This window comes from Panulirus ornatus, chromosome 33, assembly GCF_036320965.1.
Source record: "Panulirus ornatus isolate Po-2019 chromosome 33, ASM3632096v1, whole genome shotgun sequence".
NCBI lineage: Eukaryota > Metazoa > Arthropoda > Malacostraca > Decapoda > Palinuridae > Panulirus > Panulirus ornatus.
The window spans coordinates 3,918,382-3,937,453 of NC_092256.1; the positions used below are offsets into that span (position 1 = coordinate 3,918,382).

Below are 19,072 nucleotides of genomic sequence, written 5' to 3' on the forward strand. Positions count from 1 at the left end.
TTGAGAGAGCAGAAGAGGGTGTTTTGAAATGGTTTGGGCACATGGAGAGAATGAGTGAGGAAAGATTGACCAAGAGGATATATGTGTCGGAGGTGGAGGGAACGAGGAGAAGAGGGAGACCAAATTGGAGGTGGAAAGATGGAGTGAAAAAGATTTTGTGTGATCGGGGCCTGAACATGCAGGAGGGTGAAAGGAGGGCAAGGAATAGAGTGAATTGGAGCGATGTGGTATACAGGGGTTGACGTGCTGTCAGTGGAGTGAATCAAGGCATGTGAAGCGTCTGGGGTAAACCATGGAAAGCTGTGTAGGTATGTATATTTGCGTGTGTGGACGTGTGTATGTACATGTGTATGGGGGGGGGGGGGTTGGGCCATTTCTTTCGTCTGTTTCCTTGCGCTACCTCGCAAACGCGGGAGACAGCGACAAAGTATAAAAAAAAAAAAAATATATATATATATATATATATATATATATATATATATATATATATATATATATATATATATATATATATATATTATTTTATTATTTTTTATTATACTTTGTCGCTGTCTCCCGCGTTTGCGAGGTAGCGCAAGGAAACAGACGAAAGAAATGGCCCAACCCCCCCCCATTCACATGTATATACATACGTCCACACACGCAACTATACATACCTACACAGCTTTCCATGGTTTACCCCAGACGCTTCACATGCCTTGATTCAATCCACTGACAGCACGTCAACCCCGGTATACCACATCGCTCCAATTCACTCTATTCCTTGCCCTCCTTTCACCCTCCTGCATGTTCAGGCCCCGATCACACAAAATCTTTTTCACTCCATCTTTCCACCTCCAGTTTGGTCTCCCTCTTCTCCTCGTTCCCTCCACCTCCGACACATATATCCTCTTGGTCAATCTTTCCTCACTCATCCTCTCCATGTGCCCAAACCACTTCAAAACACCCTCTTCTGCTCTCTCAACCACGCTCTTTTTATTTCCACACATCTCTCTTACCCTTACGTTACTCGCTCGATCAAACCACCTCACACCACACATTGTCCTCAAACATCTCATTTCCAGCACATCCATCCTCCTGCGCACAACTCTATCCATAGCCCACGCCTCGCAACCATACAACATTGTTGGAACCACTATTCCTTCAAACATAGCCATTTTTGCTTTCCGAGATAATGTTCTCGACTTCCACACATTCTTCAAGGCCCCCAGGATTTACGCCCCCTCCCCCACCCTATGATCCACTTCCGCTTCCATGGTTCCATCCGCTGCCAGATCCACTCCCAGATATCTAAAACACTTCACTTCCTCCAGTTTTTCTACATTCAAACTCACCTCCCAATTGACTTGACCCTCAACCCTACTGTACCTAATAACCTTGCTCTTATTCACATTTACTCTTAACTTTCTTCTTCCACACACTTTACCAAACTCAGTCACCAGCTTCTGCAGTTTCTCACATGAATCAGCCACCAGCGCTGTATCATCAGCGAACAACAACTTACTCACTTCCCAAGCTCTCTCATCCCCAACAGACTTCATACTTGCCCCTCTTTCCAAAACTCTTGCATTTACCTCCCTAACAACCCCATCCATAAACAAATTAAACAACCATGGAGACATCACACACCCCTGCCGCAAACCTACATTCACTGAGAACCAATCACTTTCCTCTCTTCCTACACGTACACATGCCTTACATCCTCGATAAAAACTTTTCACTGCTTCTAACAACTTTCCTCCCACACCATATATTCTTAATACCTTCCACAGAGCATCTCTATCAACTCTATCATATATATATATATATATATATATATATATATATATATATATATATATATATATATATATATACGAACAAAGTGCATAGGAACGCGCACCTTCATACAAACCCCCAACAGCCTGGATCGAACCCGGGACTCCTGTGTAACAGGCGGAAATGCTACCGCTAGGCTATGGGCCTGGCTAATAGGAAATAACTATTCGAATACTATGTACTCGAATACCCTTCGTCTCACGTTGGTGAGCAACGGGGTCTACACTGGTCATTTCCGTACAGGCGCGCATAGCCAGCAGATAGCATTTTACCGAACCTAACTGTACAACGCGGAAGTATATTAATGTTATTCAATGTATGTATGACTCATGGGGAGGTGCCTGATGATTGGCGGAATGCTTGCATAGTGCCATTGTACAAAGGCAAAGGGGATAAAAGTGAGTGCTCAAATTTCAAATGTATACGTTTGTTGAGTATTCCTGGGAAATTATACGGGAGGGTAATGATTGAGAGGGTGAAGGCATGTACAGAGCATCAGATTGGGGAAGAGCAGTGTGTTTCAGAATTGGTAGAGGATGTGTGGGTTAGGTGTTTGCTTCGTACAATGTATGTGGGAAATACTTAGAAAAGCAAATGGATTTGTATGTAGCATTTGTGGATCTGGAGAAGGCATATGATAGAGTTGATAGAGATGCTCTGTGGAAGGTATTAAGAATATATGGTGTGGGAGGCAAGTTGTTAGAAGCAGTGAAAAGTTTTTATCGAGGATGTAAGTCATGTGTACGTGTAGGAAGAGAGGAAAGTGATTGGTTCTCAGTGAATGTTGGTTTGCGGCAGGGGTGTGTGATGTCTCTCCATGGTTGTTTAATTTGTTTATGGATTGGGATGTTACGGAGGTGAATGCAAGAGTTTTGGAAAGAGGGGCAAGTATGCAGTCTGTTCTGGATGAGAGAGCTTGGGAAGTGAGTCAGTTGTTGTTTGCTAATGATACAGTCCTGGTGGCTGATTCGTGTGAAAAACTGCAGAAGCTGGTGACTGAGTTTGGTGTAGTGTGTGAAAGAAGAAAGCTGAGAGTAAATGTGAATAAGAGCAAGGTTATTAGGTACAGTAGGGTTGAGGGACAGGTCAATTGGGAGGTAAATTTGAATGGAGAAAAACTGGAGGAAGTGAAGTGTTTTAGATATTTGGGAGTGGATTTGGCAGCGGATGGAACCATGGAAGCGGAAGTAAATCATAGGGTGGGAGAGGGGGCGAAAGTTCTTGTAGCGTTGAAGAATGTGTGGAAGTCGAGAACATTATCTCGGAAAGCAAAAATAGGTATGTTTGAAGGAATAGTGGTTCCAACAGTGTTATATGGTTGCGAGGCGTGGGCTATAGATAGAGTTGTGCGGGGGAGGGTGGATATGCTGGAAATGAGATATTGGAGGACAATATGTGGTGTGAGGGGATTTGATCGAGTAAGTAATAATAGTGTAAGAGAGATGTGTGGTAATAAAAAGAGTGTGGTTGAGAGGGCAGAAGAGGGTGTTTTGAAATGATATGGTAACATGGAAAGAATGAGTGAGAAAAGATTGACAAAGAGGATATATGTGTCAGAGTTGGAAGGAACGAGGAGAAGTGGGAGACCAAATTGGAGGTGGAAAGATGGGGTGAAAAAGGTTTTGAGTGATCGGGGCCTGAACATGCAGGATGGTGAAAGGCGTGCAAGGAATAGAATGAATTGGAACGATGTGGTATACCGGGGTCGACGGGCTGTCAATGGATTGAACCAGGGCATGTGAAGCGTCTGGGGTAAACCATGGAATGTTCTGTGGGGCCTGGATGTGGAAAGGAAGCTGTAGTTTCGGTGCATTATTACTTGACAGCTAGAGACTGAGTGTGAACGAATGTGGCCTTTGTTGTCTTTTCCTAGCGCTACCTCGCGCATATGCGGCGGGAGAGTGTTGTTATTTCATGTGTGGCGAGGTGGTGATGGGAATGAATAAGGCCAACAATATGAATTATGTACATGTGTATATATGTATATGTCTGTGTGTGTAAGTATATGTATACGTTGAGATGTATAGGTATATCATTTGCGTGTGTAGACGTGTATGTATATACATGTGTATGTGGGTGGGTTGGGCCATTCTTTCCTCTGTTTCCTTGAGCTAACTCGCTAACGTGGGAGGCAGCGACAAAGGGAAATAGAAAATTATATATATATATATATATATATATATATATATATATATATATATATATATATATATATATATATATATATATATATATATATATTTATTTTTATTATATTTTCTCGCTGCCTTCCGCCTAGCGATGCAGCGCAAGGAAATAGACGAAAGATTGGCCTAACCTACCCACATACACATGTATATTAATACACGTCCACACACGCATATATATATACCTATACATTTTAACGTATACATATATATACATACACAGATATATACATATATAAAATGTACATAATTCATACCTGCTGCCCTTATTCATTCCCGTCGCCACCCCGCCATACATGAAATGACAACCCCTCCTCCCCGCGCAAGCGCGCGAGGTAGTGCTAGGAAAAGACAACAAAGGCCACATTCGTTCACACTCAGTCTCTAGCTGTCACGTATAATGCAACGAAACCACAGCTCCCTTTCCACATCCAGGCCTCACAAAACGTTCCATGGTTTACCCCAGACGCTTCACATGCCCTAGTTCAATCCATTGACGGCACGTGGACCCCATTATACCACATTATTCCAATTCACTCTATTCCTTGCACGCCTTTCACCCCCCTGCATGTTCAGGCCCCGATAGCTCAAAATCTTTTTCACTCCATCCTTCCACCTCCAATTTGGTCTCCCACTTCTCCTCATTCTCTCCACCTGTGACACATATATCCTATTTGTCAATCTTTCCTCACTCATTCTCTCCATGTGAAAAAGCCATTTCAATTCACCCTTTTCTGCTCTCTCAACCACACTCTTTTTATTATCACACATCTCTCTTACCCTTTCATTACTTTCTCGATCAAACCACTTCACACTATTTATTGTCCTCAAAGGTCTCATTTCCAACACATCCACCCTCATCCGCGCAACCTAATCTATAGCCCACGCCTCGTAACCATATAACATTGTTGGAGTCACTATTCTTTTAAACATGCCCATTTTTGCTTTCCGAGATAATGTTCTCGCCTTCCCACATTTTTTCAACGCTCCCAGAACCTTTGCCCCCTCCCCCACCCTGTGACTCACTTCCGCTTCCATGGTTCCATCCGCTGCTAAATTCACTCCCAGATATCTAAAACACTTCACTTCCTCCATTTTTTCTCCATTTAAACTTACCTCCCAATTGACTTGTCCCTCAACCCTACTGTACGTTCTTCTTTCAAACTCAGTCACCAGCTTCTGCTGTTTTTCAGCTGAATCAGCTACCAGCGCTGTACCATCAGCGAGCAACAACTGACTCACTTCCCAAGTCCTCTCATCCACAACAGACTGCGTACTTGCCTCTCTTTCCAAAACTCTTCCATTCACGTCCCTAACAACCCCATCCATAAACAAATTAAACAACCATGGAGACATCACGCACCCCTGCCACTTCATTGAGAACCAATCAGTTTCCTTTCTTCCTACTTGTACACGTCTTACATCGTCGATAAAAAAACTTTTCACTGCTTCCAGCAACTCTCCTTCCACACCATATACTCTTAATACCTTTTACAGAGTATCTCTATCAACTCTATCATATGCTTTCTCCAGATCCATTATTGCTACAGACAAATCCATTTGTTTTTCTAAGTATTTCTCACATACATTCTTGAAAGCAAACACCTGATCCACAAATCCTCTATCACTTCTGAAACCACACTGCTCTTCCCCAATCTGATGTTCTGTAGATGCCTTCACCGTCTCAATCAATTCCCTCCCATATAATTTCCCAGGAATACTAAACAAACCTATACCTCTGTAATTTGAGTACTCACCTTTGTCCCCTTTGCCATTGTATGATTGCACTATGCATGCATTCCTCCAATCCTCACGCACTTCACAATGAGCCATACATACACTGAATATCCTCACCAACCAGTCAACAACACAGTCACCCCCTTTTTGAATAAATTCCACTGCAATACCATCCAAACCCGCCGTGGATGGAACCTTGGAAGCAAGTGATTCATAGGTTAAGGGAGGGGGCAAAGGACTGGAAGCACTGAAGGATGTGTGGAAAGAGAGAGGGCAAAAATGAGTATATCTAAAGTAGTTCCAACAATATTATATGGATGCAAAGCTGTGCCGAGAAGGGTGGATGTATTGGATATGAAATGATTGAGGACGATATGTGGTGTGAGGTAGTTTGATCGAGTAAGACATGAAAGGGTAAGAGAGATGTGTGGTAATTAAAATGTGGTTGAGAGAACAGAAGGGGATGTGTTGAAATGATTTGGACATTTGGAGAGAATGAGTGAGGAAAGATTGACAAAGGATATATGTGTCAGAAGTGGAGCGAACAAGGAGAACGGGGAGACCAAATTGGAGATGGAAGGATGGCGTGAAAAATATTTTGAATGATCCGGGCCTGAACATGCAGGAGGGTGAAAGTTGTGCACGGGATACACTGAATTAGGACAATGTGGTATACAGGGGTCGACGTGCTGTCATTAGAATGAACAAGGGCATGTGAAGCGGCCGGGGTAAACCATGGAAAGATTTGTTGGGCCTGGTTGTTGATAGGGAGTTGTGGCTCCGGTGCATTGCACATGACAGCTAGGTAATGGATGTGACGGAATGTGAATTTTCTTCGGCTGTTCGTGGCGCTACCTTGCTAACGCGGGAACTGGCGGTCAAGACGAGCCATTTTGTATAGCATGATGGGCCGCGCAGCTGATGGTAATTTATGAAAAATACTGCGACAGGTCAGGAAATGGAGACGAAAAGTTATTGTGTGACACCGCATTTAGTCTTTGCATTAACATTTAACAAGGAAATACAAAGGAATTCAAAAAGCAACAGACCACTGGGTCCTTTTGAGGCTGTTTGTGGTGGTGAAAGATATCAGAAACTCAGAGAATAGTGTGGTACAAGTTAGATGGCATACAGATCATTCAAAAAGAATAACCTGCAAATTGTTATTTTGACTAAGGAGGCGAAAAGTTGTGGACTTAAAGCGAAGTATATATCAAGTCTGTTCTTAAACGTATCTATATTACTGCTTTCAACCACTCTACTTGGCAGAGTTTTCCACATGTTAACAATCCTGTTGAAGAAAAAGTACTTTGGCTCAAGCAAGGTAAAACGTTTGCCCACGAGTTTGTCTGTATTACTACACTTACTACACTTGCTCCAGTGTTAAGTACTTCTATTTGCTGGGAAACTTTTTCCATGTTATTATTGTATCCAATTTTTTTTTTATAGAGTTGAGTTGCCTTTTATTTCGAAATTTTATACTGCAATTGGATTTTGAAAATTTAACGTGCTCAGAGAAAAAGATATTTGACCGTAGATCTTCATATTTAGGTTTCTTAGGGATATGGTTGATTTTTAGCCCTCCGTGCACTTGCTGGTTTTTCATTTGTGTATTTCGCGGACCAGACTTGGACGCTCATTTAAAGATATAGTCTTACATTGGATGATTTTCGTGTCATGTATCTTCATGTATCGCATCATGTACCCCTACATGTATTGTTGATAATATAGTACATTACGTTCGTTTTCCGTCTTGAACGAGCGTGATGCGCCCTATCGTCAGAAGAGAGAAGATCTCGGGCATTCGCCACACACACGCTTCTGGTTTACCTAATCTCACTTGTGTATCTTGTTTGTATGTGAATAGACTTACGTGTCACTTCTTCACCAGTATTTTTGTTATACAATTCATAAAGCTAATACCTTGAATAACGCCAAGATCGTATCTGGTCAAGATTTGTTTCTAACTTTTCTGATCAATGTTCCCAGCTACAGAACATGGCAATTGTTTTGTTTTATCACTCACTGTTCTTCACTGCTTAGTGTACTTCTTATTGTTACCGAAGACAAATCTAAGATCCTTTTCTTTGTTTACCTTTGGATATGCCATCTACTTTTGTATATGCAGATTTCGAGAACAAAGATTTCACAAAAAGAATAGGGCTGAGAACTGATTCCCATGACACCCCACTTATCACGTTCAGCCAAACAGAGGCATGACCATTCACAACTATTTCGTACTTCCATGATTCGTCTCTTACACGATGGGATTTCAATTTTACACAGTAGTCTCTTGCATGGTACTGTGTCGAATGCCTTTTGAAAATTTAAGTATATTTAAGTATATGAAGGTATTTTCGAGTTCCTTTTTTTTTTATATGATATGGAAAATTTCTGATGGACCTCTTAGACAGGATTTATATTCGCGAAAGCCAAGCTGATTGCTCGTTGTTATATTGATTTAAAGATTTTACAGTTTTGTATCATATTTTTCATCGTTTTACTTCCTCCCTAACTAACCCATCCATAAACAAATTAAACGACCATGGTAACACCACACACCTCTGCCGCAGACCGACCTTCACTGGGAACCAATCACTCTCCTCTCTTCCTACTCGTTACACCTTACACCCTTGATTAAAACTTCTCACTGTTTCTACCAGCTTACCTCCCACACCTTATATTCTTAAGACCTTCCACAAAGCATATCCATCCACCCTGTCATATGCCTTTTTATGATCCATAAATGCCACATACAAATTCATCTGTTTCTTTAAGTATTTCTGACACACATTCTTCAAAGCAAACACCTGATCCACACATCCTCTACCACTTCTGAAACCACAGTGTTCTTCCCCAATCTGATGCTCTGTACATGCCTTCACCCTCTCAGTCACTACCCTTCCATACAATTTTTCAGGGATACTCAACAAACTTATGCCTCTGTAGCTTGAACACTCACCTTTATCCCCTTTGCCTTTGTACAATGGCACTATGCATACATTCCGCTAATCCTCAGGCAATTTACCGTTATCCATACATACACTGAATATCCTTACCAACCAATCAACAACGCAGTCACCCCCTTTGTTAATAAATTCAACTGCAATACCATCCAATCCCGCCGCCTTGCCGGATTTCATCTTTGGCAAGGCTTTCACCACCTCTTCTCTCTTCACCAAACCACGCTCCCTGACTCTCTCCCTTCGCACAGCACCCCAACCAACACACCCTACGTCTGCCACTCAGTCATCAAACATATTCGACAAATCATCAAAATACTCACTCCATCTCCTCACTGCATCAGTACCTGTTATCGCTCAAAACCCCCCCCCCCTCCCCCCGTTCAACAAAGTTGTTATTCGTTCTCTCCTCTTACGCACGATATTTTGCTCCTTCCAAAACATATTTTTATTCTCCCTAAACTTTAACGATACTCTCTTACCCTAACTTTTATTTGCCCACTTTTTCATCTCTTGTACCTTCCTCTTGACCTTCTACCGCTTTCTCTTATACATCTCCTGGTCATTTGCACTCCGTCCTTGCAAGTAGCGTCCAAACGCCTCTCTTTTCTCTCTCAGTAATACCTTTACTTCTTCATCCCACTACTCACTACCTTTCTAATCTGCTCGCCTCCCACCTTTCTCATGCCACATGCATCTCTTGCAAATTGCATAACTGCTTCCATAAATGAATCCCGTTCCTCAACCACTCCCCTCACGTAATATACTATTAACTTTTGCAATTATACACTCACTCTCTCCTGGTGCTTCCTCACACAAATTTCCCTTCTAAGCTCAGTTACTCTCATCACTCTATTCTTCCCGAGATTCTCTCTGCCTCACCTTCGCCTCCACAAGATAGTGATCAGACATCCCACTAGTTGCCTTAATCAGCACATTAACATTCAAAAGTCTCTCTTTTACACGCCTATCAATTAACACGTAATCTAATAATGCCCTTTGACCATCTCTCCGACTCACATGCGTATACTTGTGTATATCTCTATTTCTGAACCAGGTATTCCCAATCACCAGTCTCTTTTCAGCACACAAATCCAGAAGCTCTTTACCATTTCCATTCAAAACACATAATACCCCATGTACCTCAATTATACCCTCAACTGCCACATTACTCACCTTTGCATTTAAATTACCCATCACTAATACCCGGTCTCGTGTACCAAAACTGCTAACGCACTCACTCAGCTGCTCCCAAAACACTTGGTACTCAAGATCTTTCTTCTCTTGACCAGGTGCATAAGCACCAATAATCACATAAGTCTCACCATCCACTTTCATTTTTACCCACATCAATCTAGAATTTCCTTCCTAACGCTATATCACACACTCCCACAACTGCGTTAGGAATAGTGCTACTCCTTCCTTAACTCTTGCCCTCTCACCAAACGCTACTTCACTCCCAAAACTTTTCTAAACCAATCCTCCCCTTTACCCTTGAGCTTCGTTTCACTCTGAGTCAAAACATCTAGGTTTATTTCCTCAAAAATACTACCTAACTCTCCCTTCTCATCTTGGTTACATTCACACACATTTAGACACCCCAATCTGAGCCTTCGAGGAGGATGAGCACTCACCGCTTGACTCCTTTTTCCGTTTCCTCTTTTAGAAATTGTAATACAAGAATGGGAGGGTTTCCAGCCCCTTAATCCCGTCCCCTTTTCGCCTTCTATAACACACTGGGAATACGTGAGAAAAATTCCTTCTTCCCTATCCCCAGGGAGAGGGCGAGAAAGAATACTTCCCACGCATTCCCCGCGTGTCATAGAAGGCGACTAAAGGAACGGGATTGGGGGTCTAGAAACCCTCCCCTCCTTGTATTTTAACTTTCTGAAAGGGGAAACAGAAGAAGGAGTCATGCGAGAAGTGATCATCCTCCTCGAAGGCTCAGATTGGGGTGTCTAAATGTGTATGGAGGTAACCAAGATGAGAGAAAAGAAGAGATAGGTAGTATGTTTAAGGAAAAGACCCTGGATGTTTTGGCTCTGAGTCAAACGAAGCTCAAGGGTAAAGGAGAAGAGTGGTTTGGGAATGTTTTGGTTGTAAAGTCAGGAGTTGGTGAGAGGAAAAGGAAAAGGAAGGAGTAGCACTACCGCTGAAACAGGAGTTGTGGGAGTATGTGATAGAGTGTAAGAAAGTAAACTCTAGATTGTTATGGGTAAAACTGAAAGTGGATGGAGAGAGATGGGTGATTATTGGTACCTATGCACCTGGGTACGAGAAGAAAGATCATGAGAGGCAAGTGTTTTGGGAGCAGCTGAGTGAGTGCCTTAGCAGATTTGATGCACGAGACCAGGTTATAGTGATGGGTGATTTGAATGCAAAGGTGAGTAATGTGGTAGTTGATGGAGTAATTGGTGTACATGGGGTGTTCAGTGTTGTAAATGGAAATGGTGAAGAGCTTCTAGAATTATGTGCTGAAAAAGGACTAGTGATTGGGAATACCTGTTTTAAAAAGTTAGATATACATAAGTATACGTATGTAATTACGAGAGATGACCAGAGAGTGTTATTAGATAGGCGAATGAAAGAAAGACTTTTGGATGTTAATGTGCTGAGAGGGGCAACTGAATGTATGTTTGATCATTATCTTGTGGAGCGAAGGTGAAGATATGTAGAGCTTTTCAGAAAAGAAGAGAGAATGTTGGGGGTGAAGAGAGTGGTGAGAGTATGTGAGCTTGGGAAGGAGACTTGTGTGAGGAAGTACCAGGAGGGACTGAGTGCAGAATGGAAAAAGGTGGGAACAAAGGACGTAAGGGGAGTGGGGGAGGAATGGGACGTATTTAAGGAAGCAGTGATGACTTGCTCAAAAGATGCTTGTGGCATGAGAAACGTGGAAGATGGGCAGATTAGAAAGGGTAGTGAGTGGTGGGATGAAGAAGTAAGATTATTAGTGAAAGAGAAGAGAGAGGCTTTTGGACGATTTATTGCAGAGAAATAATGCAAATGGCTGGGAGATGTATAAAAGAAAGAGGTAGGAGGTCAAGAGAACGGTGCACGAGGTGAAAAAGAGGGCAAATGAGAGTTGTGGTGAGAGAGCATCATTAAATTTTAGGGAGGATAAAAAGATGTTTTGGAAGGAGGTAAATAAATTGCTTAAGACAAGAGAACAAATGGGAACATCGGTGAAGGGGGCTAATGGGGAGGTAATAACAAGTAGTGGTGATGTGAGAAGGAGATGGAGTGAGTATTTTGAAGGTTTCTTGAATGTGTTAGATGATAGAGAGGCAGATATAGGATGTTTTGGTCGAGGTGGCGTGCGAAGTGAAAGGGTCGGGGAGAAGAGAAGAGAAGAGTTATTGAAAGCTTTGCGGAAGATGAAGGCCGGCAAGGCGGTGGGATTGGATGGTATTGCAGAGGAATTTATCAAAAAAGGGGGTGACTGTCTTGTTGACTGGTTGGAGAGGATATTCAATCTATGTATGGTTAAGGGTGAAGTACCCGAGGATTAGCAGAATGCATGCATCGTGCCATTGTACAAAGTGAAAAGGGGATAAAGGTGAGTGCTCAAATTACAGAGGTATAAGTTTGTTAAGTACTCCTGGGAAATTATATGGGAGGGTGTTGATTGAGAGCATGAAGGCATGTAGAAAGCATCAGATTGGGGAAGAACATGTTTTTAATTCGCCCTAAAATTTAACGATACTCTCTCACCCCAACTATCATTTGCCCTCCTTTTCACCTCTTGCACCTTCCTCTTGACCTCCTGCCTCGTTCTTTTATACATATCCCAGTCACTCGCTAACAACCTTACTTCTTCATCCCACCACTCACTACCCTTTTTAATCTGCCTTTCTCATGCCACATGCATCTTTTGCGCAGACCATCACTGCTTCCCTATATATATATATATATATATATATATATATATATATATATATATATATATATATATATATATATATATATATATATATATATATATATATATATATATATATATATATATGATTGGTTCTCAGTGAATGTAGGTTTGCGGCAGGGGTGTGTGATGTCTCCATGGTTGTTTAATTTGTTAATGGATGGGGTTGTTAGGGAGGTAAATGCAAGAGTTTTGGAAAGAGGGGCAAGTATGAAGTCTGTTGGGGATGAGAGAGCTTGGGAAGTGAGTCAGTTGTTGTTCGCTGATGATACAGCGCTGGTGGCTGATTCATGTGAGAAACTGCAGAAGCTGGTGACTGAGTTTGGAAAAGTGTGTGGAAGAAGAAAGTTAAGAGTAAATGTGAATAAGAGCAAGGTTATTAGGTACAGTAGGGTTGAGGGTCAAGTCAATTGGGAGGTGAGTTTGAATGGAGAAAAACTGGAGGAAGTGAAGTGTTTTAGATATCTGGGAGTGGATCTGGCAGCGGATGGAACCATGGAAGCGGAAGTGGATCATAGGGTGGGGGAAGGGGCGAAAATCCTGGGGGCCTTGAAGAATGTGTGGAAGTCGAGAACATTATCTCGGAAAGCAAAAATGGGTATGTTTGAAGGAATAGTGGTTCCAACAATGTTGTATGGTTGCGAGGCGTGGGCTATGGATAGAGTTGTGCGCAGGAGGATGGATGTGCTGGAAATGAGATGTTTGAGGACAATGTGTGGTGTGAGGTGGTTTGATCGAGTGAGTAACGTAAGGGTAAGAGAGATGTGTGGAAATAAAAAGAGCGTGGTTGAGAGAGCAGAAGAGGGTGTTTTGAAGTGGTTTGGGCACATGGAGAGGATGAGTGAGGAAAGATTGACCAAGAGGATATATGTGTCGGAGGTGGAGGGAACAAGGAGAAGAGGGAGACCAAATTGGAGGTGGAAAGATGGAGTGAAAAAGATTTTGTGTTATCGGGGCCTGAACATGCAGGAGGGTGAAAGGAGGGCAAGGAATAGAGTGAATTGGAGCGATGTGGTATACCGGGGTTGACGTGCTGTCAGTGGATTGAAGCAGGGCATGTGAAGCGTCTGGGGTAAACCATGGAAAGCTGTGTAGGTATGTATATTTGCGTGTGTGGACGTATGTATATACATGTGTATGGGGGGGGGGGGGGTTGGGCCATTTCTTTCGTCTGTTTCCTTGCGCTACCTCGCAAACGCGGGAAACAGCGACAAAGTATAATAAAAATATATATATATATATATATATATATATATATATATATATATTTTTATTATACTTTGTCGCTGTCTCCCGCGTTTGCGAGGTAGCGCAAGGAAACAGACGAAAGAAATGGCCCAACCCCCCCCCCCATACACATGTATAATAAAAATATATATATATATATATATATATATATATATATATATATATATATATATATTATCCCTGGGGATAGGGGAGAAAGAATACTTCCCACGTATTCCCTGCGTGTCGTAGAAGGCGACTAAAAGGGAAGGGAGCGGGGGGCTGGAAATCCTCCCCTCTCGTTTTTTTTTTTTTTTTTTTCCAAAAGAAGGAACAGAGAAGGGGGCCAGGTGAGGATATTCCCTCAAAGGCCCAGTCCTCTGTTCTTAGTGCTACCTCGCTAATGCGGGAAATGGCGAATAGTATGAAAAAAAAAAAAAAAAAAAAATATATATATATATATATATATATATATATATATATATATATATATATATATATATATATATATATATATATTTATTCATTTATTTTGCTTTGTCCCTGTCTCCCGCGTTTGCGAAGTAGCACAAGGAAACAGACGAAAGAAATGGCCCAACCCACCCCCATACACATGTATATACATACACGTCCACACACGCAAATATACATACCCATACATCTCAATGTACACATATATATACACACACAGACACATACATATGTATATATGTATGTATTCACATTGTCTGCCTTTATTCATTCTCATCGCCACCTCGCCACACATGGAATAACATCCCCCTCCCCCCTCATGTGTGCGAGGTAGCGCTAGGAAAAGACAACAAAGGCCCCATTCGTTCACACTCAGTCTCTAGCTGTCATGCAATAATGCACCGAAACGACGGCTCCCTTTCCACATCCAGGCCCCACACAACTTTCAATGAGTTACCCCAGACGCTTCACATGCCCTGGTTCAATCCATTGACAGCCCGTCGACCCCGGTATACCACATCGTTCCAATTCACTCTATTCCTTGCACGCCTTTCACCCTCCTGCATGTTCAGGCCCCGATCACTCAAAATCTTTTTCACTCCATCTTTCCACCTCCAATTTGGTATCCCACTTCTCCTCGTTCCCTCCACCTCTGACACATATATCCTCTTGGTTAATCTTTCCTCACTCATTCTCTCCATGTGACCAAACCATTTCAAAACACCCTCTTCTGCTCTCTCAACCACACTGTTTTTATTTCAATACATCTCTCTTACCCTTACATTGCTTACTCGATCAAACCACCTCACACCACATATTGTCCTCAAACATCTCATTTCCCATTTTTAGCCATTTTTGCTTTCCGAGATAATGTTCTCGACTTCCAAACATTCTTCAAGGCTCCCAGAATTTTCGCCCCCTCCCCCACCATATGATTCACTTCCGATTCCATGGTTCCATCCGTTGCCAGATCCACTCCCAGATATCTAAAACACTTTACTTCCTCCAGTTTTTCTCCATTCAAACTTACCTCCCAATTGACTTGACCCTCAACCCTACTGTACCTAATAACCTTGCTCTTATTCACATTTACTCTCAACTTTCTTCTTTCACACACTTTACCAAACTCAGTCACCAGCTTCTGCAGTTTCTTACATGAATCAGCCACCAGCGCTATATCATCAGCGAACAACAACTAACTCACTTCCCAAGCTCTCTCATCCAGAACAGACTGCATACTTGCCCCTCTTTCCAAAACTCTTGCATTCACCTCCCTAACAACCCCATCCATAAACAAATTAAACAACAAGGAGACATCACACACCCCTGCCGCAAACCTACATTCACTGAGAACCAATCACTTTCTTCCTACACGTACACATGCCTTACATCCTTCGATAAAAACTTTTCACTGCTTCTAACAGCTTGCCTCCCACACCATATATTCTTAATACCTTCCACAGAGCATCTCTATCAACTCTATCATATGCCTTCTCCAGATCCATAAATGCTACATATAAATCCATTTGTTTTTCTAAGTATTTTTCACATACATTCTTCAAAGCAAACACCTGATCCACACATCCTCTACCACTTCTGAAACCACACTGCTCTTCCCCAATCTGATGCTCTGTACAAGCCTTCACCCTCTCAATCAATACCCTCCAATATAATTTACCAGGAATACTCAACAAACATATACCTCTGTAATTTGAGCACTCACTCTTATCCCCTTTGCCTTTGTACAATGGCACTATGCAAGCATTCCGCCAATCCTCAGGCACCTCACCATGAATCATACATTCATTAAATAACCTTACCAACCAGTCAACAACACAGCCACCCCCTTTTTTAATAAATTCCACCGCAATACCATCCAAACCTGCTTCCTTGCCGGCTTTCATCTTCCTTAAAGCTTTTACTACCTCTTCTCTATTTACCAAATCATTTTCCCTAACCCTCTCACTTTGCACACCACCTCGACCAAAACACCCTATATCTGCCACTCTATCATCAAACACATTCAGCAAACCTTCAAAATATTCACTCCATCTCCTTCTCACATCACCACTACTTGTTATCACCTCCCCATTAACCCCCTTCACTGAAGTTCCCATTTGCTCCCTTGTCTTATGCACTTTATTTACCTACTTCCAAAACATGTTTTTATTCTCCCTGAAATTTAATGATACTCTCTCACCCCAACTCTCATTTGCCCTCTTTTTCACCTCTTGCACCTTTCTCTTGACCTCCTGCCTCTTTCTTTTATACCTCTCTCACTCATTTGCATTTTTTCCCTGCAAAAATCGTCCAAATGACTCTCTCTTCTCTTTCACTAATAATCTTACTTCTTCATCCCACCACTCACTACCTTTTCTAATCAACCCACCTCCCACGCAACTCATGCCACAAGCATCCTTTGCGCAAGACATCTCTGCTTCCCTAAATACATTCCATTCCTCCCACACTCCCCTTACCTCCTTTTTCTCACCTTTTTCCATTCTGTACTCAGTCTCTCCTGGTATTTCCTCACACAGGTCTCCTTCCCAAGCTCACTTACTCTCACCACTCTCTTCACCCCAGCATTCTCTCTTCTTTTCTGAAAACCCATACAAATCTTTACCTTTGCCTCCACAAGATAATGATCAGACATCCCTCCAGTTGCACCTATCAGCACATTAACATCCAAAAGTCTCTCTTTCGTGCGTCTATCAATTAACACGTAATCCAATAACGCTCTCTGGCCATCTCCTACTTACATACGTATACTTATGTATATCTCGCTTTTTAAACCAGGTATTCCCAATCACCCGTCCTTTTTCAGCACATAAATCTACAAGCTCTTCACCATTTCCATTTACAACACTGAACACTCCATGTATACCAATTATTCCCTCAACTGCCACATTACTCCCCTTTGCATTCAAATCACCCATCACTATAACCCGGTCTCGTGCATCAAAACCACTAACACACTCATTCCGCTGCTCCCAAAACACTTGCCTCTCTTGATCTTTCTTCTCATGCCCAGGTGCATATGCACCAATAATCACCCATCTCTCTCCATTAATTTTCAGTTTTACCCATATTAATCTAGAATTTACTTTCTTACTCTCTATCACATACTCCCACAACTCCTGTTTCAATAGTAGCGCTACTATTTCCCTTGCTCTTGTCCTCTCACTAACCCCTGACTTTACTCCCAAGACATTCCCAAACCACTCTTCCCCTTTACCTTTAAACTTCGTTTCACTCAGAGCCAAAACATCCAGTTTCCTTTCCTCAAACATACTATATATATATATATATATATATGTATATATATATATATATATATATATATATATATATATATATATATATATATATATATATATATATATATATATATATATATATATATATATATATATATATATATATATATATATATATATATACCGTTATTGGGATGGCTTTGCTTAGGGCCTTATTTGCCAGTACCGTCTCAGCCAACATAAATGAAAATATATTTGGTTCGACATGCTGACTATGGACTGTAACCAGAGCATGTGAAACGTCTGGGGTAAACCATGGAGAGGTCTTTGGGGCCTTGATGTGGATAGGGAGCTGTGGTTTCAGTGCATTACGCCTGACAGCGAGAGAATGGATATGAGCGGATGTGGCCTTTCTTCATATGTTCCTGGTGCTACCTCGTTAACGGGGGAAATGGTGACAAATTATGAGAAAGAAGTATTTGTGTGTGTGTGTGTGTGTGTGTGTGTGTGTGTGTGTGTGTGTGTGTGTGTGTGTGTGTGTGTGTGTAGCTGAGGTTTTAATAAGCTTATTACAAAGTTTATGAAGTTAGATTAATTCATATCATTATTTTCATTGCAGGAAATTCCATCTCCAGGGAGCCCATATTAACCTGTGAGCAGCAGTAAATTCCTCCGTTAAGGTACCTGCTCGTGAAGCATGAAGATGAGATGGTGGATGGCAGTGGCCATGTTAGGGCTGCTAACACTGGCCCCATCAGCATCAGCCCAGGAGATTTTGGATGCCGGAGGCCTAGGTAATGTCCAGTCTATACAACTAAATACATAGATGATATACAGTTGATGAAACCGAGCAAATGGGATAATCTTTTGTCAATATAATCAAAATTGTGAGGTATGATATTATAACTGTGTTGATAACAATTGTGCATTGATAAACATGATACTGAAAATATTGAAGATGATATTATTGATAGTGACATGATGATACGTATAATGCTAATCATTCTGGGAATATGAATAATAATGATGAAATACAAGGAGAGAGAAGTTCAGCGCATGCTGAGGTAGTTTTTATGTAAGAATGTAAAATGCTTGGAGATGTTTGTACAAGGGTAGGGTTTAGGTCTACAGTAGAGGCGACGTTACTCGTATAATCTTCCTCCTTCAGCAATACAGTAAACATACTCATACTATATTTCTGTTATTATCTTAATTCTTTTAATGAGAGATTTATGCTTGTGCCAAGTGAAACATTCTAGTCAGTTTCTCCACCTACCTAAAACACTGACAGGGGCTCATAATGACAAAATATTTTCTATTTACAAATGCATATTAGTTGTTTCATCAAATGAAACTCCTTTGATTATTGCTGTCAGCTGCTTGATGTTATCAGTTATATTATGATACATGTATTTTTTCAGAACGTGTTGCTATTCTCATGATAAACTTATTTCTGGACGACAACTATATTCAATTTTTTTAATGAGATTTGCT

At 41.5% G+C, this 19,072-nt stretch overlaps 1 protein-coding gene across 1 annotated transcript in view; it reads left to right on the plus strand.

The window, feature by feature from the left end:
• LOC139759412 (uncharacterized) overlaps positions 1 to 19,072 on the plus strand; it is a 351,115-nt gene that overhangs the window by 138,396 nt on the left and 193,647 nt on the right. The window contains exon 2 of the mRNA XM_071681497.1: positions 18,198 to 18,372. Within this exon, the coding sequence (XP_071537598.1) occupies positions 18,276 to 18,372 (97 nt within the window). The 5' untranslated portion in view covers positions 18,198 to 18,275. The remainder of the gene's footprint in view (positions 1 to 18,197; positions 18,373 to 19,072) is intronic.